The sequence below is a fragment of the Misgurnus anguillicaudatus genome, chromosome 7, assembly GCF_027580225.2.
Source record: "Misgurnus anguillicaudatus chromosome 7, ASM2758022v2, whole genome shotgun sequence".
NCBI lineage: Eukaryota > Metazoa > Chordata > Actinopteri > Cypriniformes > Cobitidae > Misgurnus > Misgurnus anguillicaudatus.
This window is the reverse complement of record NC_073343.2, coordinates 35,981,119-36,008,532: the sequence shown is the minus strand read 5'-3', so window position 1 is coordinate 36,008,532 and position 27,414 is coordinate 35,981,119. Positions and strand designations below refer to the sequence as shown.

The 27,414-nt window shown below is 37.0% G+C and overlaps 1 protein-coding gene across 1 annotated transcript; it reads right to left on the bottom strand.

Moving 5' to 3' along the window:
- Positions 1 to 26,984, bottom strand: LOC141349098 (uncharacterized). The gene is made up of 15 exons (XM_073869177.1): positions 26,907 to 26,984; positions 26,402 to 26,503; positions 25,990 to 26,088; positions 24,303 to 24,401; positions 23,715 to 23,813; positions 20,946 to 21,131; positions 20,537 to 20,560; positions 14,263 to 14,361; positions 11,421 to 11,519; positions 10,895 to 10,993; positions 9,754 to 9,951; positions 6,463 to 6,561; positions 4,118 to 4,216; positions 1,068 to 1,166; positions 1 to 228 (listed from the first exon to the last, which is right to left on the bottom strand). The coding sequence occupies exons 1-15, from the start codon at positions 26,982 to 26,984 to the stop codon at positions 19 to 21; spliced, it is 1,689 nt and encodes a 562-aa protein (XP_073725278.1). The 3' UTR covers positions 1 to 18.
- Between the last annotated feature and the right edge of the window lie 430 nt (positions 26,985 to 27,414).

Below are 27,414 nucleotides of genomic sequence, written 5' to 3'. Positions count from 1 at the left end.
ATTTTTTGGAGGTTTGTTTTAGTGACTGACCTTGGTGGTGATGCTAAGAGAGGCTCCGCTGTCCAGCAGGATAGATGCGATGTCTTTGTGGCCTTCACGTGCAGCCAGATGGAGGGGCGTGTATCCGGATGAGGTGGTGGCGTCCGGTGACGCTCCGTGTTGCAACAACTGCTGGACTATATCTGGTTTACCCAGACGACTGGCGATATGAAGCGGTGTTTGATCGTCCTACACACACAAACACCTTGTGAATCTTCCCTTATAGAGATCAGTAATATGCCAGCAAATTAATATTCTCTCAAAATATTTTATTCTAAATTATCTGTGGACCACAAAACCAGTCACGAGTCACACGGGTATAATTGAAGCAGTAGCCAACAATACATTGCATGCAAAATTATCAATTTTTAATGCCGAAAAGCATTAGGATATAAAGTAAATTTCATTTTCCATGAAGATATATTTCCTACTGTAAATATATTAAAAAGTATTTATCATAAGTAATATATGTGTTGCTAAGTACTTCATTTGCACAACTTTAAAGGCGATTTTTTTCAATATTTAGATTTTTTTTGCACCCTCAGATTACAGATTTTCAAATCTCAGCCAAATACTGTAACAAACCATACAACAATGTAAAGCGTATTTATTCATATAAATTTATTCTCAATATAAAAAACCCCTTATGACTGGTTTTGTGGTCCAGGGTAACTTTTGAGCATTCGGTACACTTTTGACAGTAAATGAAAACAAATGTTTCCTATTAGTATGAATTGACTTCATCACATTCCACAGCTGTTACACTTCAGATTAAACTCCAGCGGTAGAAACCATACAGGACTTTCATTGCACTGTCTGTGCTTGTAAAGTATTTTTAAATGAAAACCACAAACTTATATGACAGATGCTACTTTTCATATAATGCGGTCAATTCTTAGAATCGTGAAAAAACGGACCGTGTAAGCGTTCAGGGATCGACTGTACGACTGCTGTGTGGTTATTTAACCTCAGTAATAGTGATGTTTAACTAACAGTACTGTATTATTAAAGCAGCATGTAGTTCTCACCTTGGCCTTTGCGTCCACATCTGCTCCATTCGCCACCAGGAATTTCACCACGGTTGTCTGTCCTGCCCTGGCAGCCATGTGGAGCGCCGTCTCTCCCCTCTAAAACACACGCAGGCACACACACACACACAAATGAAATTTCTGGAAAAATATACGACTGAGTTTAGACAGTAAGTCTTTGCTTCATCAGGCTCGGCCCAAACCGTCCCGCTGTCTTTGTTTTGACTGCTGGGATGAGTTGCATGTTTCTATGGTGACAACGGCTCACTGTGCTCCGATAGGAAACAGCAGATTACAGTCTGGCTTTACTGTAATTACAGTAGGTTGAGAAGCTCTAGTCGCATGTTTTAGTCTGTTATTACCCCAAAAGGATGGAGACCAAAGCAATGCAAGAGACAATAACACAATCCAGATCAAAACATAGCCGACATCTGGAGCTTTGTTTAAATGTTTTGTTTCACTCCTTATCTCCATTAACAATCGCAACAGTTGGGTTTTTCCATGAATAAATCTGTATAGGATTTCAGTTTAGAAATGGTTCATGCGATTTGAAGTTTGTCACACAGAAAACATTAAATTGAATTGAATTAAGAATGACTCCTGAATTCCAATTTAATTCTTGAATTTAAATTTAAAAACAGGATCTAGAATTACAATTCGAATTTGAATTAAAGGAAGCAGAATTGCAATTCAATAGGAATTCAAAGAAATTCATATACATATTATACAGTAAGTGAAGTGTTAAAAATAAAGCTTTCAGTATTATATGTCAGATATGATTGCATTACATGGGTGATTCTCACGAAACCATTGAAACACCACGGCACTAATGATTTTAGCTTTAAAATGTGTAATATAGTAACATTAAAAAGCATCAGAATTACCACAATACTGTGTTCTACCTTGCACAATGTGTGATTTCAACATAAGAATTTATAATTGTAAATTTTATCTCATTTTCTGCTGAAATTCTCATTACCGCAATGTGTCCGGCTGTGTTTGAACATGCGTTATGTTGTAATTGAATCAAATTAACACAAAAATATTAAGAAAAAAAATAAATGGATGTTTTGCTAGACTACTTTAGATGACAGAAAAAATATTTACTGAATATTCATGTATAATAATAATAAGGAAAAATTAGGAAAATTATGTGTCCATGCCTGATGTTCTCATCCTCAGCAACACTTTTTGAGAACAATTTAAGCACACATACAGAATTTTAATAAAGTTTGATTTTGAGTGACCAAGCACATGGACCAGTTACTTCAAGATGGCTACCAGGTAAGATCATTTTTTTACAGTTAATTTGAAATATTGTCTTGTCAGAATGCTTACACGACATTTTGATTATCATTACCGCAACATATGCTTATTAAATGTTAATTTAATTAATAGAAGCATAATACTTTGATTTTAAATGCATGTGCAGAATCTCCAAATTATGTTCTTTCAGGTCTGTCATGTCATTTTGAAAATATGTCAGTGTTGATGTTTTCTGACTGTTGCGGTAATGAGATTTTTTAGGACTAATTTTTTAAATTATGTTACAAAAAGTGTTAAATGATAAGTAAAAGTTTTTAAATTAATGTTCCTATTTACTCCAGACTTTGTTTTTCAATGTCTGGTGGGAAAAAAAAGTAAATTTAAGCAATTTTTACATTTTCATGCTTGACATGTTTAAAACCAAGTTTTCGTGAGAATCACCCACATATTCTATAAATTATATTAGTTTGAACTACTTGTACAGATAACATTAACAGGAAATGTTTTCCCCCAGCAATTAATGTTAAAAATACCGAGCCCCTAAGGTGACATTGGAGTAAAAAAAATCGAAAGTTTAGTTTCATGTGCTCACGTAAAACTTTCTTGTGCTCACGTGAAACTTTCGCATGCTCACGCGAAACCTTCATGTGCAGAATTTTTTTTTAAAGAAAAAGTTTTGCGTGCGCATGTGAAACTATTGCGTGCGCATGTGAAACTATTGCGTGCGCACATGAAACTTTTCCTTTACATGTTTAGTTTCACATGCGCACGCAAAATTAACGCAATAGTTTCACGTCCGCACACAAAACTAAACTATTTAATTTTTGCTCCATGTCCCCTTAGGGGCTCCGTATAAAAACTCTAGTTACATAACAAGAAATTAAGTTAAATTTTTATAATTGTAATTTTATGGAGCACTATTGAACATGACTTTATTTCCCAGAATGCTTTACTTTATCCAAGTATTTAAAATAGTTTAAAATTTTCCAAAGTTACTTTCCTAACACTGAATGTATGTGAGATTCTTTTTGTTGTGTGACTCTGGAATTTCTTTGAATTGCCATTTGAATATTCCTGTTATTCCAATTACAATTCAACTTCCTGTAGGGTGGAGTAAATTCAATTCAAATTCCAATTCTTAAATTCTGAATTGTGCACAAGCCTGTCTATTATTATCTTATTTGTAAGGGTCATGAATAATAATGTTGAGCTGTGCTCTGATTGGCTCTTTTACAGAGCAGCATCTTCAGTAGCTCTGTGTGTTTGTAAACAGATCTTATGTTTGAGTCTGTATCAGATGAAGATACAGATTTTGAAGAATAAAAAGTAGTTTACAATAACTGTAATGTCAATAGTAGAAATTCAGCCTAAACGCTAGCATATAGCATTAACTAGCATATAGTGCTAACTCAGCAGTTACAACTATGTTTTAAGCATTGCAACAACATTATCTTGACTGTTACTTTACAGTCGGTGTTATGTTAAGATTGGTCTGTTTTCAAGCAGTCTTTTGCGTGCACAAGGTTTACATAAGAATGAGAACACAATTGCGTTTGAGGCTTATAATATGTCATTACCATGTACAGTACAGAGCTCTTATTATTCATCTATGCCTAGATAACTACAGTTTTACATTCTACAGCACCAAACTGTTGGAATTTTGCGCAAGGTTTAAACTTTTTTCTTTCCCTATAGAGAAAACGAATGAGAAAAATGGTTGTGGACGCAAAGAAACCTCATGAACGTCTGTGTGGTTCTGCTGAGGGCTGGACGTCTGTACTCACCACATTCATGGCGTTTGAAGACGCTCCGTGATTCGTCAACTGAGTCACAATGTTTTCATGGCCCATAAAAGCAGCCACATGAATGGGCGTAAGTCCAGACTGCCGGAGAAACAGCAAATATGACCTCATTTCCAAAAGCACACAAGCTTGTCTTCAACACAACATCCTGAATTTGATTAAAACACTTTCTGTGCATCTCAAAACTAAAATCTCATTCAATAAGTGGTTGCATCAAGAGTTCGGGAACAATGTGATAAGTGGACTGTTTTTAGACTACTTTGGCGGATATTTTTACTTGTTTTAAGCCTTAAAGGAATAGTCTACTCATTTTCAATATTAAACTATGTTATTACCTTAACTAAGAATGGTTGATACATCCCCCGTTGGAGCGCGCTGCGACACTTCGATAGCATTTAGCTTAGCCCCATTCATTCAATGGTACCATTTAGAGATAAAGTTAGAAGTGACCAAACACATCAACGTTTTTCCTATTTAAGACGAGTAGTTATACGAGCAAGTTTGGTGGTACAAAATAAAACGTAGCGCTTTTCTAAGCAGATTTAAAAGGGTAACGATATTTTATGGTGTAGTAGCACTTTTGGGAGTACTTCGACTCGCCTGAAAAGTCCGCTCCCCTTCTCCCTCTCATAATGGGAGAGGGAGGGTGTTACTGCGCCGAGTCGAAGTACTCCCATAAGTGCTATTACGCCATAAAATATAGTTCCTCTTTTAAATCCGCTTAGAAAAGCGCTACGTTTTATTTTGTACCACCAAACTTGCTCGTATAACTACTCGTCTTAAATAGGAAAAACGTTGATGTGTTTGGTCACTTCTAACTTTATCTCTAAATGGGACCATTGAATGAATGGGGCTAAGCTAAATGCTATCGAAGTGTCGCAGCGCGCTCCAGCGCTTACGTGCACGCACACAGATGATAGAGGGATGTATCAACAATTCTTAGTTAAGGTAATAACATATTTTAATATTGAAAATGAGTAGACTATTCCTTTAACCCTTTAAAAATTTCATAATTTATTTCAGTAAACAAGACTTAAAATCTTAAGCCACTTTGCTTTTCAAGAAACTGTATATCAATTTAAGAATTCTTAGATATTTAAGACAAAAATACTTGGTGAGACATTAATTTTTTGCAGTGTAGGGGATGTATCTTAAAACACCATTCACTGACTCATGAATATTAATTAGATGATGTCATGCATGCATAGTCTGATTAGCAGGTATACGGACTACCGGCACATCCGGGAACTTGACTGTAAATTTCGTCACCGCCCCTTTTCGGGGGTTAAAACAGCAGCGCCTCCATTGGCTTCCATTCAAAATAGCGGAACAAAGCAACGGTTTTACACAGCCGGCAGGCCTAAATAACTTATGAAATCACTCAGATTAAACATGTCGAGTATTTATCTGTCCATCCTGCCTGCCATAGAGCGCGAAAGATACATTAACACATTTAATTTGGTCAATATAAAAACATGTCCCTTTCATTCTCACAGCGTCAAATTTGTGTAACAACGCCATCCAGTGATTGCTGGAAATATCACTAAGCCAGTTAGTTGTATGGCTGGACGGAAAAGTGCACTCATTACTCTAAATATAAAGACATAATAAATAAATACGAAGTAACTTTCAAATACGAAGTAAAATCATTCACTTGCTTCCCTGTTGACTTGATGAGATACGTGTTTAATGTCCGGGTAAGACACCTCTGGCCAATAGGGAGCGTTGTTACACGGATTTGATGCTGGGAGAATGAGGGGGACATGTTTTTATATTGACCAAATTAAATGTGTTAATGTATCTTTCGCGCTCTATGGCCGGCAGGATGGACAGATAATTACTCAACGTGTTTGATCTGAGTGATTTCGTGGGTTGTTTGCGCCTGCCGGCTGTGTACGAGGGTTGCTTTGTTCCGCTGTTTTGAATGGAAGTCAATGGAACGTCTAGTGCGATTTCCCCCAAAAGTGGGCGTGAACCTGTTCAGAGACATTCTATGACGTTGCGCCGGTTGTGCGTATATGTGTCTGATTGGAACCTCGCACACTTTTGTTCTGCAGATGTACTCATTTGACAAAGATAATTGCCTACATATTAGATATTAACTTCTGCAAACTTTTTTTAAACATCCTAAAAACAAGAGATTTGTTATTGAGAAGAAAATCGAATAACAAAGGCAAATATTGCATTGCACTATACATCATTTTTATATGAAATAGTTTCCTACCATTCCTAAAAGTAATGTCTAGCCTAGATGCATCTAAATGTATCTACTTGATTGTACTGAAAAACAAGACAAAAATAAAGATGAAGAAATGTCTCTGTCTTACCTCAGTTACAGCCTGTATGGACGCTCCGTGTTTCAACAGAAGCTCCATCACTTTAATTCTGTTCTTCTTGCAAGCGATGTGAAGCGGAGTGAAACCATTCTACACAGCAAAAGAAAAAAAATGAAAGATTTAAGTGTCTTTAACTTCATCTAACAAGAATCCAGTTGGCTTTCCTCATAACCTGACGACATAAAGTTAAGTGAATGAACAAAGCTTTGTTTGAACACACGTGGCTGTTGCTGCTCAATGCTTGGCAAGTTTCTACAGCTTTCTCTCCTCCTTCCGTTTTTTTCCTCCTAAACTGCAGCGACACGCCCGGTCTGTAACCATTACTTCAGAGTATGACAGTATGCACTGCACACTTTGCCAAAAGACTTTTTTTAACAGATCACCACAGTGCTGTGCAGAAAGAAAATGTGGTTCTCATACACAACTCCAAATGTTTTACATATAAAACCAATATTGGATCATCTATGCTGGATGCAAAAGAAAAAAATGAAGAATTTTAGGACAGATCCATTAGAACAGAATATGTTTTTGGTTGAACATCTTTGCTGGCTCTGAAGTAACAATAGGATTTTATGTTTAGGTTTTTAGGGGTAGAGAATGGTGACGGTTAAGTGACTTTTTTAACCCATTGGACTAGACACTCTACAGAAACATAATAGGGTGGTTTCTGGACAGGGATTATCTTAAACCAGGACTAGGCTTTAGTTTAATTAGAAAATATAACTAGTTTTAACAAACATGCCTTACTTAAAACATTACTTATGTTCATGCTGATGCAAAACAAAAGACATTTATGTATTTAAGATATGTCAGTGCAAGTTGTTTTCAGCTTGGACAGCTCTTACATTTATTTTAAGTCTAATGCCTGTCCGGGAAACCGCTCCAATAAATTATAGGGATAGTTTACCATAAATTAAAATTCTGTTGTTATTTACTTACTGTTACAAACTTGTATACATTTCTTTATTCTGCTGGACACAAATGCGGATATATGTAATCAAGCAAAAAACAGGAGCACCATTGACTTCTATAGTAGGAAAGAAAAATACTATGGAAGTTAATGGTGCTTAAAACAGTTTGGCTACAAACATTGCTTAAAATATCTTCATTTGTGTTCAGCAGGACACAGAAATGTAAACAGATCTATAACAACTTGAGGGTGTGTAAATTTTCAACTATCCCTTTAACCCATTCCACGCCAGCCTTGTTTTTTTATTTGCCTATCAGCATTTTTTTGTGATTTTAACAAAAGTTTCACAAAATGCCTTCTTCTAAAAATATATAAACATACAAATATATCAAATAAAAGAACAGACACTCTGCTTAAAAAACAGGAAAAAACATTTTATTTATTCTCTTTTTATAACCTCTTAAATATGGGTAGGTTTCTTCAAAAATACAAAATTTTGAGCAAAAAGCTCAAAAAGGAATTTTGTTATAGATCAGATTCAGAATGATTATCAAACATCCACAGAGTTTAAAATTTGTAAAATACTTTTTGCTTCAGTTTTTTATAAATTTTCTAGCGGTATCTAGTGGATAATAACAGAATACAGATTACCATAAAAATTCGTCAGGAAAGCGTCATTGGCAGGGAAATGTTTTCTCTTTATGGACGAGATAATTCTTCAATGGCGGGGAAAGAGTTAATAAAACAATAAGCTCCAAGACGCAGTGGGTTACCAGTGCATTTTATAACAGCTAAAGGAGTTTTAGGCTGTTATAAAATGCACTGTAACACCACTGCTTCGCGGGGCTTATTGTTTTTATTAAAGCCGCTCTATGCATTTACGGCATTTTTGTCAAACAGCGACCCCTAGAGTCGCTGGAGAATACTTGCAACTGTCGTAATTTCCCACTCTAGTACTCCGAAGATAATGACCAGGTAATGTTTCACAATTTCATACAAATATTAGGCTACTGCATAGTCTACTAAACTACAGATGATGGTAATAGGATAATAAGAAGTTTATTACAAGTGTAAAGTGCATATAATAATAAAATACCGTGTTTGCTAGCTTATAACGTTTTTAAATGATTGCAGCTAAATCACAAGTAAAGATTACAAAATGCCATGACAAAGTTAATTATGTACAATGCATTATTTCATAACGTTGTTCGTTATAATGTCACTATACATGATTATTGCTATTTATCATAATAGTTTGCAAACTGTGCATGTTTACACTATTTACAACCTCTAGGCTTATTTATGTCCTGATAATTATGTGAGATATTGACAACTGTTGTCATGATAATCGCATGACATACTACAAGCAAGCGCAACAACATAGACCGCAAACAAGTTTACAAATGAGAGATTTACTTACTAGTCCATCAACAAGATCGCCAGATCAGCATCCCATCCAGTGCTGTCTTTTAGCTCACGCCAACAAGTAAAAACCTGACCGAGTGGGACTCTTGTCCGGTTCCTAACGTGGTCAGATTCTCTTTTCCTTTTCCTACTCGCTTCCGAACGCGCTTTCTTAACTTTTAAATCGTTTAGTCTCACGTCTCAAATTCGCATGTGCCGTTGTTGTTATAGGCTTGATCGACTTCATGCAGCGCTGCAAGAACCGACAGCCGGATGACGTCAAAGTGCCGTCTCGGATCATTCTCGCGGTACTTTGACGTCATCCGGCGGTCGGTTCTTGCAGCGCCACACGAAGTCTAACAAGCATAACGTGTGTGACGTTGTTGCCGTAAAGCAAGTCGTGATTCTCGCGAGATTTGTCAGGGGCGGTTCTCTCAAGCTTGCATTGGTGGTTTTGTTAGAAATAGGCCGGCAGGGTGCATGATCATCCCAATTCAGGGGCTGCATCCTTCGAAGGCCTTATTTAAAGGCCAATGACGTCACCGAGCCAAGACGAAGGTTGTGCCAATTCCAAGTATCCATAGATGGATTCTTCAAAGTCTTGGCTATCCCAAGATTCAATGCACACCTGTCACGTCTGGGTATTTTGAATAAACATTCAGAACTGTAGACTTAAAAACTGTACTCATAGACCATCCAACAAATAGCAATGTTCTGTTCTGTTTAAAACCAACTGCAACAAATGGCAACAGGGGTTTCATGCTGCTCCCACCAGCTTGTTGGCGTTTGTTAGTGTTTGTCAGATCAGGTTGAATTAGGCTCAACAAGAACACAATAACACATTAAATCTAAGCCTGAGTATGTGTTCAAGTCTAGCTGTGAGACCTGATGCTGGGAAAACACATAAAGCTCTGGGTGCATTATACTGCCCTACAGTTCAAGTGCGTTAAATCTAACCGTACACTTACCAGTGCTTTGGCGTTGGGATTGGCCTTCTTGTCCACAAGGACCTTGGCAACTTTGTAGTGTCCACAGTGGGCAGCGACGTGCAGCGCGGTCAGATAATCGTTGGTGACATCATCCACGGGCACGTCATGATGGAGCAAGAGCTGAACACAGTTTAAGTGATCTCCTTGTGTTGCCATGTGTAGCGGCGAGAGACCGTTCTGTTGAAACAAAAACATGCACAGATTTAGGTTATGTTGAAATCTTTAGGTCTGAATAACTTTCACTTCTTCATTTTTACTTTGCATCATATAGACACTGCAAAAATGACTTTCTTACTTAGTATTTTTGTCTTGTTTACAGTACAAATAAAAAAAAAATATTTATTTATTTTTAAAAATAAGTCTAGTTTTTAGACAAAAATATCAAGTATAAGTGAATTTGTGCTTAAAGGAACACACCACAGTTTTTCAATATTTTACTATGTTTTTACCCCAACTTAGACGAATGAATACATACATATCTTTTTTTTAATCTGTGCACTTAATCTTTGTACAGCGCATCGTGATTGTGTTAGCATTTAGCCTAGCCCCATTCGTTCCTTAGGATCCAAACAGGGATGAATTTAGAAGCCACCAAACACTTCCATCTTTTCCCTATTTAAAGACTGTTACATGAGTAGTTACACTAGTAAGTATGGTGTCACAAAATAAAAAAAAAAGTACGTTTATAAAACTATATTGTATGGTGGAAGAGCACTAGGTTTGCAGCACTTTAATCAATATTACTGCGCCGAGTTCGAAGTGCTGCAAATTAAGTGCTCTTCCGCCATACAATATAGTTCGCATTTTTTATCTGCTTAAAATATCGCTACGTTTTATTTTGTGCCACCATACTTACTTGTGTAACTACTCATGTAACAGTCTTTAAATAGGGAAAACATGGAAGTGTTTGGTGGCTTCTAAATTCATCCCTGTATGGATCCTAAGGAAAGAATGGGGCTAGGCTAAATGCTAACACATTCACGACGCGCTGTGCAAAGATGAAGTGCACGCATTGAATAAAGACAGGAATGTATTAATTCGTCTAAATTGAGGTGAGAACCTAGTAAAATATTGAAAAAAGGTGGTGTTTTCCTTTAAGGCCGGTTGGGGATGGTAGTACCTTTGTCTTGGAAAGGATGGGGGCTCCACGATCGAGCAACATCTCAACTACTTGTTCATGACCGCTCCTCGCTCCACAGTGTAAAGGTGTCAGTCCATCCTGCAGGTGAAAGACAAACACACGCTGGTAAATCATCAGCTCACATTCACGTTGTTTTCTAACTCTAAAGAGACTACTAGAACAAAACTGAATGAACTAAAACATCTGCATCTGATTCCTCTTCAACACCCGTGCCAAACACAAAACATGAGCTCTGCGGCTGATATCATTTATTAAAATCAAACGTCAACGTTTCCCTGCTGTATTTTTGCCAATACATTCCACATACATTACAAAATACATCCTGTGAGCAACAACGTAATGCTTTTCTTATCAAATGTGATATGCAGGTCTTTTATATACAATGTCCACAGTGTATTGTGCAATAGTAGTAGTGAGGAAACATGTGCTCACTTCCTCTGATTAGATAAATATAGAGCTAGAACAGAACAAGTTCACGTGTTCAGACCATTTACTGTGCACTGACCTTGGTTCTGGCATCGATTCGGGATCCTCTCTCGAGCAGGAGTCTGACCATGTTGGCGTTTCCTCGTTTCGATGCCACATGAAGAGGTGTGATGTCATTCTGCCACAATAAAATAATGACAATAAAGTCATGAACTTTAATTTTATTCATTTTATTTTGGCAAAGTTGATCTTTGCCTACTTTACTGTACTTATCTGTGTTCAATAGTTGTGTTACTAATATCTTCTCAATTGCATACTGCTTTTTTTATTGGGTCTTATTGTGTCTGTATTGTGTCTTTGTTGCTTATGAAATATAAGCATGTTATCAGGTAATGGTTAAGTGATACATTTTCCACCTTTATGATTTGAATGATGTTGCACATTTGAGCTGCATAAGCACAGATCTAATATATGCATACTGAACTACAGCGCCCTCTAGTGACAGCTCACACAAGTCTTAACCAGACAGCATAAACCACTGCTTAGCATTTTTTAAATATCGGTACCCACCCGAAGGCTAATGTTGCAAAATTGTTATCCTCTGGTGGTGAGGTAAACACAATAAAGCAAAAGTGTTCAAAGCTTTTATTTAGTCTAGGGCACATTCATTGTCCATACAATCTGACAGATATGACCTAACAGGTGTTGTGAGGAACCACAACTGTTCGGGACAGTTGAAGTGAATTTGGTGGATGATGGTGGGAGAGTTTTTACTGAATCATCCAGTAAAAGAGATAAAAAATCTGTGTTTATGTGTACAGTATGGATGCAGTGCACACTAATGCATGTAGCCTAATAATTCTTGTACAGTATATTATTCACAACATGAAGTCACAAGTTCAGATCTGAGGATTTAGATTTCACTTGGACTGAGAGTCAAGGAGGAGTAAAGTTACAGCCTATGAGTACAGTATGTTTACGTGTGTGTGTTATAATGGGGGGACACTAACAGCTGTGGAGAAACACACATCCACATGAAGACATGTTCTCTCTGTATGTGCCCTCTCATTCTCTATTAAAGGGCTTAACGGGTCCACTTAGATCCAAAAACCTGAGGTCCGACCCAAGACCTGACCCGGTTCGGGTCTAAAAGTTTTCACCTTTATTTTAAAATGAATGTCTTTTGCCGAATGGACACGAGAAGACCGGAACTATCTCGCGTGTGTGCATCAAGTCCTTTTCCAACCCCTCGTTGATTGCCAAAAGCGTTTGCGACATTGTGTGGCTGGCGGTAGGCAATTTTTGTTGAGACAGACCTGTCAATCAATTTTAAATGCACATTTTAGCGGTTACCTTAGTGTCATCGTCAGATAACAAATGAAAATAAATGATGCAGCGGGCCAAATGGGTTGCGAGGCCACCAGGGTTTCATTCTGTATGACTGGTGCATGTTGGGCTATAGACTGCACACACATTGGTGCAATGTCTAGATGAGTAGAATTTCACGCGCAGCTTTCACGCGTGAATGAAGCGAGTATACTCAAAACGTTCAAGCGGCAAACTAAACGCGGAAGATGCATATTTGACCCCTCAAACACGGCTGGTGTGAACCCACGGTAAGACGGATCCTACATTGTAATCGTGTATTCAGCTCTGTTACAAAATAAAAGGTTGCAAAACCCTCTAATTGCTGACATGTTTTTGCCGAATTAGGCTCTTATGTTTAGGTTTAGCAATTTCACTTTAACAACAACAAAAATTTCATTTGTTTGTAAGGGGGGCGTGCACAACAAAGCTTTTACCCCCACGGCTCGCACATGTTTTCAATTGTTTCCAATGAAAGAACGGCGTTTTTCAAAAAAGACAGCAGCTAGCGGTTTTCCTTTGCGCTGAAAACTGGCGCTATGAGGTTTTTCCGCGCTCAGCGCAGAGAGTTGAAAAATATTCAACTTTGGGTAAAAAGCTCCACTCGTCAATGTCAGTTCTCACACAGCCGTCCAATCACAGTGGAGGAGGGGCGGGACATTACCACAGCAACCAACCGACTCACAGCTATCACAGCTACCAAAGCGCTCAGCTAAAAAAACAGCAGGCAATCGGCATCCTCCAGGCATTTTCAGCCGCGTTTAAAAGTTTTGGTGTGCGCACCCCCTAAATGCCTTATTTTTACGAATGTCACTTTAGTTTAAGTCATTGCTATTTATCAAATTTTGCTGCAAAACCCTCTAAGTGCACGCAAGCTTTTGTGGCATAAAACTTTTTTTATAAAAAAATCCACTGCTTTGGACAACAAAAATCGCCTAATAAATTAAACTTAGTTCCACATTTTAGCCACTGCCTTGACTTCCACACTGCTGCCTCCTTAAATCCATTCTGCTTTGCTCATTTAAAGTTCATATAATTTAAACTCCTGCGAAACAAACCTTTTAGGCTATAAAAGCAATTGTTTAATTAAAAGGCACCAGGATATAAGAAAATAGCATCTACTCCAGTAAATGTTTTGAACCAACCCACATTTTTTGGACTTTCGATGCCCATGGATAACCAAGAAACATTGCATCTGACCTCCTCACATAATTTCATGTAACAAAGTGAAAATAATAGGGCTAAACTGTTACTACATGAGCTTGGTCAATATCTGAGCTTAGTTACATTTTTGAAAAAAACATTGTGATATATTTCAATTTTTTTTATAAAACGGATTTCCCATTTATGTGTATGTGTGGGACGAGCATGGTATGATGATAAAACATCAAAATGATCAGAAATCAAAGCTTATACAACTAAGCTTCTTGGCATCAAATTCAGTCCATGATTAAACATATGAGGTGTTTTCAACAGTCGTGCCCTGACTCTACTACCACTGCTACATACATGAAGTCCTTATATTCCTTTACTGAGCATCAGCTGGGTTTTCTTACCCGTGCTTTGAAATCTACGGCCGCCCCACGGTTCAGGAGCAGCGTCGCTACATTGATGTTTCCATAGTGAGCTGCTATGTGTAGAGGAGTAAAACCACTCTAAAGAGAGAGAGAGATAAAGAGAAATAAAGCACAGGGGTCAACATGTCACATGCTGAACTCTGAGGGTCTTGACCTCTGATCACTTGACCTGACCTCATCCTCAACATAGGAGATCAGGTCAGGTGTGGTGAAGTAAATCATGAGAGATCTGCACAGATACAGTTGGGAGCACACATCCTTCAGCTGATTTCATCCTTTGCACCAAACCCAATCAAGCCAATTCAGGGTTTCATGTCATGTCAACCATTATGTTATTATGTTAAACCAATTAGTTTATATGGTGCCATGAAGCTATAGGAAGGATGTGCTTTCCTCAGATGAATGAAGCCTATAGCCTCCGAAACCCTCAGCCAAATGTGAATTAACATACAGAAAGACAGAAAGCTTTAGATGGACCCATGATTCCAGTTGTGCAAACATGCATACAATGCACTGCATGTGCAGTTTTATCCATATCATTAGAATGAGTGTTTGCTGTTTTCTAATATTTCTTATATTTAAAAGTAAAGGTGAGTACATATTATTGAGCTACATAATACACACATCTTAACAGAAGTAAACAGACCTCAGGGGTTTTGAGAGTCCAGTTTTAGCTTTTGATTAAAGTCAGACTCTGGTATTGCCTAAAGACTGTCAGTGGTTAATACTCGATATATGTCATGCAGTGCAAATCTGAGCTGTTAACAAGTTACAGGACAGCTGGAACAATTCTGGCAGCCATGCTGACTGTGAGAAGAGACGAGAAAGAGATGACAAGAGGAGAGATCAGATGTGAAGAGAAGAAATGAAAGATAATAAAATATAAAATGATGAGACAAGACCGAAAATAAGAAGAAAAGACAATGAGAGAAGACCTGTCATGAGAGCCAAAAGAGAGAAGAAATAAACAAAAAGTAGATGATAAGACGAATGCAGATGATTTGTGATGAGAGGAGACACAAAGATGATAGCTATAATGACACCAAATCAGCTGAGATGAGACAAGATGAAATGGCAAAGAGAAGAGATCAGATGAGAAGAGATCAAAAGAGTTGAGAAGAGAACAATACAAAACAGAGGCAACAGTAAGATGAGAGCCAAAATAAGAAAATAAAAGCCAGCAAGAGAAGACAGATTATGGAGAACATAAGAGCCTAGATGAGATGAGATGGGACATAGAGATTAGATATATAAGGAGACCTAAAGAGCTGAGATGATAAGAGGTAAAACAAAAGATCCGCGATGAGATGAGACACAAAGATGAGTGCTGTAAGGAGATCAAAAGAGCTGAGATGAGACCATAAAAGGTAAGAATAAAGAGCCAAGATGAGAAGAGATGTGACAAGAAGAGACATAAAGATGAGATCTATAAGGAGACCAAAAGAGCTGAGATGAGACGATAAGAGGTAAAAACATAAGAGCCTAGATGAGATGAGAAAAGATGAGATGAGACACAAAGATGAGATCTATAAGGAGACCAAAAGAGCTATGATGAGACAATAAGAGGTAAAAACATAAGAACCTAGATGAGATGAGACAAGAAGAGACGTGATGAGATGAGACACAAAGATGAGAGCTGAAAGGAGACCAAAAGAGCTATGATGAGATGCTATGAGATAAAAAGATAAGACAAGAAGAGATTAGATGTGATGAGATGAGACACAGAAGATGAGGGCTGTAAGGAGACCAAAAGAGCTGAGATGAGACAATAAGAGGTAAGAACATAAGAACCTAGATGAGAAGAGATAAGACAAGAAGAGATGAGATGGAACATAAAGATGAGATCTATAAGGCGACCAAAAGAGCCATGATGAGACAATAAGAGGTAAAATCATAACAACCTAGATGAGATGAGAAGAGATTAGATGTGATGAGATGAGACAAAAAGATGAGAGCTGTAAGGAGATTAAAAGAGCTGAGATGAGACCATAAAAGGTAAGAATAAAGAGCCAAGATGAGAAGAGATGTGACAAGAAGAGACATAAAGATGAGATCTATAAGGAGACCAAAAGAGCTGAGATGAGACGATAAGAGGTAAAAACATAAGAGCCTAGATGAGATGAGAAAAGATGAGATGAGACACAAAGATGAGATCTATAAGGAGACCAAAAGAGCTATGATGAGACAATAAGAGGTAAAAACATAAGAACCTAGATGAGATGAGACAAGAAGAGACGTGATGAGATGAGACACAAAGATGAGAGCTGAAAGGAGACCAAAAGAGCTATGATGAGATGCTATGAGATAAAAAGATAAGACAAGAAGAGATTAGATGTGATGAGATGAGACACAGAAGATGAGAGCTGTAAGGAGACCAAAAGAGCTGAGATGAGACAATAAGAGGTAAGAACATAAGAACCTAGATGAGAAGAGATAAGACAAGAAGAGATGAGATGGAACATAAAGATGAGATCTATAAGGCGACCAAAAGAGCCATGATGAGACAATAAGAGGTAAAATCATAACAACCTAGATGAGATGAGAAGAGATTAGATGTGATGAGATGAGACAAAAAGATGAGAGCTGTAAGGAGATTAAAAGAGCTGAGACAATAAGAGGTACGAATATAAGAGCCAAGATGAGATGAGATAAGATTAAGCTATAAGGAGACCAAAAGAGCTATGATGAGATGCTATGATGTAAAAAGATAAGAGCCGAGATGAGACAAGAAGGGATTTGATGTGATGAGATGAGACACAGAAGATGAGAGCTGTAAAGACCAAAAGAGCTGAGATGAGACAATAACAGGTAAGAACATAAGAGCCAACATGAGAAGAGATATAACAAGAAGAGATTAGATGGGACATAAAGATGAGATCTATAAGGAGACCAAAAGAGCTATGATGAGACAATAGGAGGTAAAAACGTAAGAACCTAGATGAGATGAGATTCGATGTGATGAGACGAGACAAAAAGATGAGAGCTGTAAGGAGATTAAAAGAGCTGAGACAATAAGAGGTAAGAATATAAGAGCCAAGATGAGATGAGATGAGACACAAAGATGACAGCAGTAAAGAGACCAAAAGAGCTATGATGAGATGCTATGATGTAAAAAGATAAGAGCCAAGATGAGACAAGAAAAGATTAGATGTGATGAGACACAGAAGATGAGAGCTGTAAGGAGACCAAAAGAGCTGAGATGAGACAATAAGAGGTAAGAACATAAGAGCCAAGATGAGAAGAGATATAACAAGAAGAGATTAGATGGGACATAAAGATGAGATCTAAAAGAAGACCAAAAGAGCTATGATGAGACAATAGGAGGTAAAAACGTAAAAACCTAGATGAGATGAGAAGAGATTCGATGTGATGAAACGAGACAAAAAGATGAGAGCTGTAAGGAGATTAAAAGAGCTGAGACAATAAGAGGTAAGAATATAAGAGACAAGATGAGATGAGATGAGACACAAAGATGAGAGCAGTAAAGAGACCAAAAGAGCTATGATGAGATGCTATGATGTAAAAAGATAAGAGCCAAGATGAGACAAGAAAAGATTAGATGTGATGAGACACAGAAGATGAGAGCTGTAAGGAGACCAAAAGAGCTGAGATGAGACAATAAGAGGTAAGAACATAAGAGCCAAGATGAGAAGAAATAAGACAAGAAGAGATGAGATGGAACATAAAGATGAGATCTATAAGGAGACCAATGAGATGAGATTAGATGTGATAAGATGAGACAAAAAGATGAGAGCTGTAAGGAGATAAAAAGAGCTGACACAATAAGAGGTATGAATATAAGAGCCAAGATGAGATGAGATAAGATTAAGCTGTAACTTAAGGAGACCAAAAGAGCTATGATGACATGCTATGAGGTAAAAAGATAAGAGCCGAGATGAGACAAGAAGGGATTTGATGTGATGAGACACAAAGATGAGAGCTGTAAGGAGACCAAAAGAGCTGAGATGAGACAATAAGAGGTAAGAACATAAGAGCCAAGATGAGAAGAGATAAGACAAGAAGAGATGAGATGGAACATAAAGATGAGATCTATAAGGAGACCAATGAGATGAGATTAGATGTGATAAGATGAGACAAAAAGATGAGAGCTGTAAGGAGATAAAAAGAGCTGAGACAATAAGAGGTATGAATATAAGAGCCAAGATGAGATGAGATAAGATTAAGCTGTAACTTAAGGAGACCAAAAGAGCTATGATGACATGCTATGAGGTAAAAAGATAAGAGCCGAGATGAGACAAGAAGGGATTTGATGTGATGAGACACAAAGATGAGAGCTGTAAGGAGACCAAAAGAGCTATGATGAGACAATAGGAGGTAAAAACGTAAGAACCTAGATGAGATGAGAAGAGATTCGATGTGATGAGACGAGACGAGACAAAAAGATGAGAGCTGTAAGGAGATAAAAAGAGCTGACACAATAAGAGGTATGAATATAAGAGCCAAGATGAGATGAGATAAGATTAAGCTGTAACTTAAGGAGACCAAAAGAGCTATGATGACATGCTATGAGGTAAAAAGATAAGAGCCGAGATGAGACAAGAAGGGATTTGATGTGATGAGACACAAAGATGAGAGCTGTAAGGAGACCAAAAGAGCTATGATGAGACAATAGGAGGTAAAAACGTAAGAACCTAGATGAGATGAGAAGAGATTCGATGTGATGAGACGAGACGAGACAAAAAGATGAGAGCTGTAAGGAGTTTTAAAGAGCTGAGACAATAAGAGGTAAGAATATAAGAGCCAAGATGAGATGAGATGAGATGAGATGAGATGAGATGAGACACAAAGATGAGAGCTGTAAGGAGACCAAAAGAGCTATGATGAGATGCTATGATGTAAAAAGATAAGAGCCGAGATGAGACAAGAAGGGATTTGATGTGATGAGATGAGACACAGAAGAGGAGAGCTGTAAGGAGACCAAAAGAGCTGAGATGAGACAAAAAGAGGAAAGAACATAAGAACCTAGATGAGAAGAGATAAGACAAGAAGAGATGAGATGGAACATAAAGATGAGATCTATAAGGAGACCAAAAGAGCTATGATGAGACAATAGGAGGTAAAAACGTAAGAACCTAGATGAGATGAGAAGAGATTTGATGTGATGAGACGAGACAAAAAGATGAGAGCTGTAAGGAGATTAAAAGAGCTGAGACAATAAGAGGTAAGAATATAAGAGCCAAGATGAGATGAGATGAAAGTAGATGAGATGAGATGAGACACAAAGATGAGAGCTGTAAGGAGACCAAAAGAGCTATGATGAGATGCTATGATGTAAAAAGATAAGAGCCGAGATGAGACAAGAAGAGATTAGACGTGATGAGATATGACACAAAGATGAGAGCTGTAGGAGACCAAAAGAGCTGAGATGAGACATTAAGAGGTAAGAACATAAGAGCCAAGATGAGATGAGATGAGATAAGATGACATGAGATGGGACATAAAGATGAGATCTATAAGGAGACTGAAAGGGCTAAGATGAACGATAAGAGGTAAGAACATAAGAGCGAAGATGAGATGAGACAAGAAGAGATGTGTTGAGATGAGACACAAAGATGAGAGCTGTAAGGAGACCAAAAAAGCTATGATGAGACGATAAGAGGTAAAAACATAAGAGTCTAGATGAGATGAGACAAGAATAGATCAGATGTGATGAGATGAGGGCTGTAAGGAGACCAAAAGAGCTGAGATGAGACGAGGTAAGAACATAAGGGCTGAGATGAGAGGAGACAAGAAAAGATGAGATGTGATGAGATTGGACACAAAGATGAGAGCTATAAGGAGAACCAAACAGCGGAGACAAGATTAGAAGACACAAAAGGATGATCAGAGTAAAGATGAAAGGAGAAGATCAGTAGCTGTTTCTTCTGGCACCTGCTGTGAAGGGGGGAAAGTCATGCAAGAGACAGAATGAGCTCAACACTCTGCAGCTGAGGAGCTTCATATATCTGACATGTGGACATATGTTGGTTTAGCACAAAAAGTGCAGCAGTCAGGCCACGCTTTAACAGTGCATCTAAAAAACATGTGGGATTTGATTGTTATTATGGTAAAGTGAGAACTCTCTCAGCTGCAGACCTCCACCGGTCTTTCCACTTCATGCTAGTTTTCTGCTGCCCGTTAGTGACAGAAGCGTCATTCTACTGAGGCATAAAAAAGCAACAGACAGGGGCAGGGCGGGGCAGTAGGGGGCGGAGCAGCAGTGACAGGTGTGCAGTGTTTTGTTTGTGTATACCTCTGTTGTTCTATTCACCATCATCTAGAGAGACCATCAGAGCAGGAGAGAGAATGATCTTATTAGTGTTCACAAAGTCACAATGGGAGCATCAAGCTGACCACGCGGTGAAGAGCAACACCAAATAACAAATCACATGACACTAAGGGCTTAACTGGATGGTGCACCTGCCAGAGATCTACAGTGGACTGTTAATATTTCTGTGGTTTGTCAACGAATATGACAGAACGACTCTTTATGTAGTGTAAATGTACTAAAATTTACAAAGAAATTCAGATAAATAAATTGAATCCACCATATTTGACCTGTATTATCGTAGATTGTGTGTTAAGTGGAAATCTGCACCATCAAGCACCATCGAGTTCTGAACACAAATCAATGGAAAGTCTGCTGACAGATCTGACAGTACCTTGGATTCGATGTCTGCATTGTGATCGTTCTGCAGGAGCAGCGCCGCCGCTTTGGTGTCGTCCTTGCGCGCGGCGATGTGGAGGGCAGGTAACCGTACCTTACCCTTAGTGTCATTCTCAAGGAGCAGAGACACAACCTGATCATGACCCTGCTGAAGAGCTACGGCCAGAGGAGTAAAACCATCCTACAAACACACACACGACAATAATCACTGAGGATTACAAATATATAGTTTGTGTAAAAAATACTAATTCTCCGACTGTAATCCATCTTAAAATGAACAAAACAATATTGATTCAGGAAATCCCTCAATTGCTTCCTAATGTGTGTTTAACTTTAGAGGATAAAAAACTTTGTATTTTTTGTATGTCGTATATCATCTGTATTTTGAGTTGCTCCACTTTAAAAAAAAAAAAAAAAAGAAGAGGATCACGATGAAAGGTCAAGTGAAGTCTTCACCCACAAAATAAAATGTGATGAGTGAAAGTATTTTATGTTCAAATCGAATGATAACAATAATATTAATCTGTTCCATTTATATAGCATTTTTCTGCAGGACTTAATGTGTTTAAAATGTGCAGCATCCACCTGGATGATGGTAAAGATGGCATTTTTTTTTTTGCATCTGCAATGTGCAATGCAAAACGTTCCTGTTGTTTTAAGTTGTTCATGTATTTTACTGTCGTGCATTTACAATGTTTTTATTTTTCAATATTACAATGTGTGTGCATTGTTCAGTTTGATGATCAATGTTACTCAAAGGAAAAGTGAACTGTAATTGAACAATTGTGTGGGCCTATTGTTAATGTAAATGTGTCCCATACTGCAAAAAAATTAATTTCTCTGGCCAGAAATATATATTAAATATATGCTAAATACATTTTGTAAAAAAAGTAATGCTCAATTGAATATATTTTTGAATTTTGAAATATATTTAGTTGTAGCCTTCATATGTTAACATATATTTCAAAATGTATTTCAAGGAGAAGCAAATACATTTACAGTCCATCCAGCAAAAATTTATTTATATATATTTTAAATATATGCTAAATACAAGTTAATTTTATAAACTGTATTTTTAAAGTTGAAAATATATTTAATTTTAACCTTTTCAAAACTCTTATGTTAACAGTTTCATAACATAAACAAAGTTTTTCCTTCCAATATGACATGAATATATTTCCTTGCATTGAAATATGTGGGCTAAATATATTTGTTAAAGGATTAGTCCATTTTCTTAAAAGAAAAATCCAGATAATTTACTTACCACCATGTCATCCAAAATGTTGATGTCTTTGTTCAGTCAAGAAGAAATTCTGTTTTTTGAGGAAAACATTGCAGGATTTTTCTCATTTTGATGGACTTTAATGGAGCCCAACATTTCATACTTGACTCAACAATTAACAGTTTTTTTCATGGAGTTTCAAAGGACTATAAACAATCCCAAACGAGGCACAAGGGTCCCATCCAGCAAAACGACCGTCATTTTTGACAACAAAAACAACAAATATACACTTTTAAAGCACAACTTCTCGTCATGTAGATCCGGTCGCAATCATAATGACGTCAAGAGGTCACAGAGGACGAACGCGAAACTCCGCCCCAGTGTTTACAAGTGATTGAAAGAGGACCGTTCCTACGTTGTTGTATGTCAACTGATACTAATTAATGTCTTTTGTGTCAGTTTATTGTTTACAATGGTCCGCAAATGTGCGTTTTATATATGTAACACGTGACCTCCCTACGTCACTACGCATTTACGTTAGGTCGCACTGGACCGGACCTAGACGAAAAGTTGTGGTTTAAAAGTACATATTTGTTATTTTTCTTGTCAAAAATCACAATCGTTTTGACCCTGGTGCCTCGTTTGGGATCGTTTGTGGACCTTTGAAACTCCGTTGAAAAAAACTGTTAAGTGTTGAGTTAAGTATTAAATGTTGGGCTCTATTAAAGTCCATTAAAATTAGAAAAATCCTGCAATGTTTTCCTCAAAAAACATAATTTCTTCTTCTCGACTGAACAAAGAAAGGCATCAACATTTTGGATGACATGGTGGTGAGTAAATTATCTGGATTTTTCTTTTAAGAAAATTGACTAATCCTTTAATGCTTTACAATTTATTTACATTGAAAATATATTTAAAAATATACAAAAAAAATTCCAAAATATATTGTTGGGCAATTTTTTGTATATTTTGAATATTATGATATTAATTTTTTTGCTGTATAGGGTATTTTTCAGTGATATAGCTAACTGGGAGGAATTCAGTTACCAGCATTTATATAAAAAATTTCTATGAAATATTGATAACTAATAAATACTGAATCAAACTGAATGGAAACCATATACACAAGAATTTAATTTTCAAATTGGTTGCAATAAGAAAATTAAGCTAGCATAAATGAGGAAAAAAAACTAAAATAAATCTAAAATTAAAAAATAAAAATTTTTGCTTATTCTTTAGTAGCATCAAATGTACAGTTTATATTTACATTTCATGTATTATTATGTATTTGCACAACTTTACATCACAAATGCTGTCATTCATAATTCTTTCTAATGGTTGAGCTCTGAATTTTCGACATTCATTCTCACAAACAGGCATCATTGATGTGCATTGGTGTTTATATTCACTGTTTTAGAGACACTACAGGTCTGCTACAGATCTAAAGACAGTAACAACATTGCTAGAAGAACGTTTCTTTATTCGGCATGCTGTTGGAATAGATATGATGGATGAATAGAAACAGAAGGTTATGCTGCTCACCTCTGTGGCGATGCTCTGGCTGGATCCGTTGTCCAAGAGGAATTTGACAACGTCCAGATGGTTCTCCTGAGCAGCCATGTAGAGGGGCGTGAAGCCATTCTGTAGGTATAACAACAGCACATACTGTATATAAACATGTTTCATTCAGGTCCTCTTTTAATATATCAAGTTAGCAGACAATCACTTGTTATTTTTTGTTATTTTAATATGTTGCATGCTTTTAAGGGAGATAAAAGTTATCTGACGAGTACAAGTGTCTGAGTCTCTATTTTAAGAACAGCAGAACCAGGCTGATAAGCTCTAGATAAAACTCTCTTTCTCTCTTTCTCTCTCTCTCTCTCTCTCTCTCTCTCTCTCCCGTGTGTGTTTAATTTTGGACTCCCTAAATGTAGTTTCAGTGACAAGGCATAAACACACACACTTAAACTAACTATACACATACACTGTACAGCTCTTAGATGGCAAGTTTTCTGCTCAAAAAGAACACACATAATGATAAAATAAATCAATATTTTGAATGCAAGTCATTTTGGATAAACTGTCTGCCAAATCCATGAATGTGATTGTAAATGTAGCTGTTGACCATACCTGAGACTGGGCGTTGATATTTGCTCCATTGTTCACTAGTTCTTTGACCACGTCTGTCTGTCCAGCGAGTGATGCTATGTGTAGAGCAGTGTTTCCTTTCTGCAAACAGAAAAAGCATTGGCTTAGTGGTGCAAAAAGTCATGGGTTCAATCCAAAAGGAAACAAATACTGATAAACAGTATAGATTGAATGCACAAGCTGCTTTGGATAAAAGCGTCTGCCAAATGTGTAAACATAAGAATGTGATAGAGCATTAAATATCAAATTTAGAAAAAAGCTATTTTAATATGGTTAACATTTCTAAAACCTTTACGCAAATCTTAATCTTGAATATTCTCCATATGAATGAGATCTGACCTCTTGGTAGACATACAGAGTCAAAACGTAACATTAGGCGTCACTGTGGCGGTGACTTTGAGGATTTGCTGGTGTCTATAAAGTCATGTGCAGTGTTGTGACATGTGTGTTATCTTTAATTCATGTCTTCTACACTTCTGCATATTCAGTACGCAACACAGCTAAAGTCATTTATACTTTTTTTGTACATGATGTAAAAAACATTCTGTGAAAGTATATCCTTGATGTCCTTAAAGGGGACATTTCACAAGACTTTTTTAAGATGTCAAATAAATCTTTGGTGTCTCCAGAGTACATATGGGAAGTTTTAGCTCAAAATATCACATAGATAATGTATTATAGCATGTTAAAATTGCCACTTTGTGGGTTTAAGCAAAAATGTGCCGTTTTGGGTGTGTCCTTTTAAATGCAAATGAGCTGATCTCTGCACTAAATCGCAGTGCCGTGGTTGGATAGTGCAAATTAGGGCTGTCACTTTTGAGAAAAATTAAATTCAAACGGATATCTAATATCATGCAATGTATTCGAATATATTCGAATATCTAGGTCCCCTCCGCGCACATAAAAAAAAAAAAAAAACACAGTAATGGAGATTCAAATTTATAAACAGTGACTGTCATAAACAGGACTGTCTGGATTACTTTTTTTTACTTAATGTTTGAAACAGCAGGTTAACAAATTATTTTAAAAAACGATTCAAAACAGGTACAAACAATAACGTGACAACTTAAACAGCAGCAGGAGTAAGGCATATAACCAAGCCCAAACGGAATCTGCGCCCGCAGATTTCGGCAGAAAATCCTACTCGAGCGATATTGCTTAATTATATACAAACTATAATTCTATCTTGACATGCACATTAGGTTCATGTTGGTCCAATTTCATTCACAGGAGTCACTGGTTTGGTGTATTAATTTTCATTGTAAGAAAATAATTATTTTAGATGCAATTTTGTAATATTTACAGCTTAAATTCTCTAATATATTTAAAAAAAAAATTTAATCATTCCGCAGAATCTTCCAAACAATTTTCACAGAAAAGGCAAAAATAGTCTGCAGAAGCCGAAGCCACGTCTTCCCTCTATTCCCTGTAACTAAGTTACTGGGTTGTTATTATTCACATTTTCTAGGTTGATAGAAGCACTGGGGACCCAATTATAGTATTTAAACATGGAAAAAGTCAGATTTTCATATTGAATATTGCCTGAGTAAGATCATGCCAACGATTGAAATCAATATGACCCAATCAATATCAAAATCTCATCAGACAGGGTCACATATACTTCAGCAGGTCTTTGATCATCACCTGATGCAGATTAAGATGCACTCACCTTTGTTGAGGAGTCCACAGTTGCACCAAGTTTAATCAGTTCAGCCACCACCTCCACATGACCTTCTTTAGATGCTAAATGTAGAGCATTTAACCCATTCTGTGTCAGAGAAAACAATACAAATCTCTTTATTAACAGAAAATAAATATTCTTCAGTGTATAAAAATCACATCCATCAAAAACGAATCCATAAAGTTATTAAGTATCTTCTAAGAGTGAAGACATGGGTTTTTGTAATGTTGGGTCAAAGGTCGGTTTTGTGAACATGCATGATACGACCTTAATTTGTAAAGTCTGAAATATAAATGTTTCCTTCACTTCAACATTTAATAACTGTATGAATTTGTTTTTGATGGATGGATGTGCGTTTTTGAGCTTTAAAAATGGGGCACTATCCAATGAGAGTACAGACCTGGTTGCAGATGTTGATGTCCACACCAGACTTTATGTAATCGAGGGCTTTTTCTAGATTTCCAGCTCGGGCCGCTCTGAGGTAACTGGCATTGGTGTCAGTCTGCAAGAGAGAACAAAATAAGAATCAGATCTTCATCTGTAAAACACCTGACTAAATAAATTCCTAAAGATCATATGATCATGATTATATGCAGCTTGTTAAGATGTGCAATATTGCTTTTTAAACAATGTAAACTTGTAATTTTTCCCACTGTATGAAGCGATGGAAGCAGACACCTAAATTGTGGAGACCTTCACAGTAACCACCTTAAAACAATACCCCAATAACCAGTTAACAACCATATACTGTACAACAACCTGCTAATACATACAGTAGTACTCAGAGCATCTTAGCAACACCACAGAAACACCTTAGCAACCGAACACAAGACTCTAGCATCAGCATATTTTGCATGGACATGCAACATCTTTATTTTAAATATGTAAATATTGCTTTATGATACAGAACTGAAGCGCAAACTCAAATTATTGCCAGGGGTCTTTCTGGCATCTTCTTTGTCTGATAATGGGCAAGCTGACATTTGTAATAGCAGGCACATGGATATACAGTAAACTGGCTTTAGTTATGTAAAACAGGACCTGAGGAACTGAAATGCCTAAGACCAAAAACATGCACGCAAGTGTTTTGGCCAGGTACAGTCGCTTATGAGAGTTCCCCCAAAACATGTTTTATGTTTAGTCACTATGAGCATGTAATGCCATTAACAACAGTTGTGAACCCTTTAAGTAATGACAGACCACAGGAAAAGTATCAATAGGTTTATTATAAAAGTGTATAAACTGAATGAATTTTTGACAAATTGTATATCACAGATGGTTAAAGGATTAGTCAATTTTTTTAAAAAAAATCCAGATAATTTACTAACCACCCTGTCATCCAAAAGGTTGATGTCTTTCTTTGTTCAGTCGAAAAGAAATTATGTTTTTTGAGGAAAACATTTTAGGATTTTT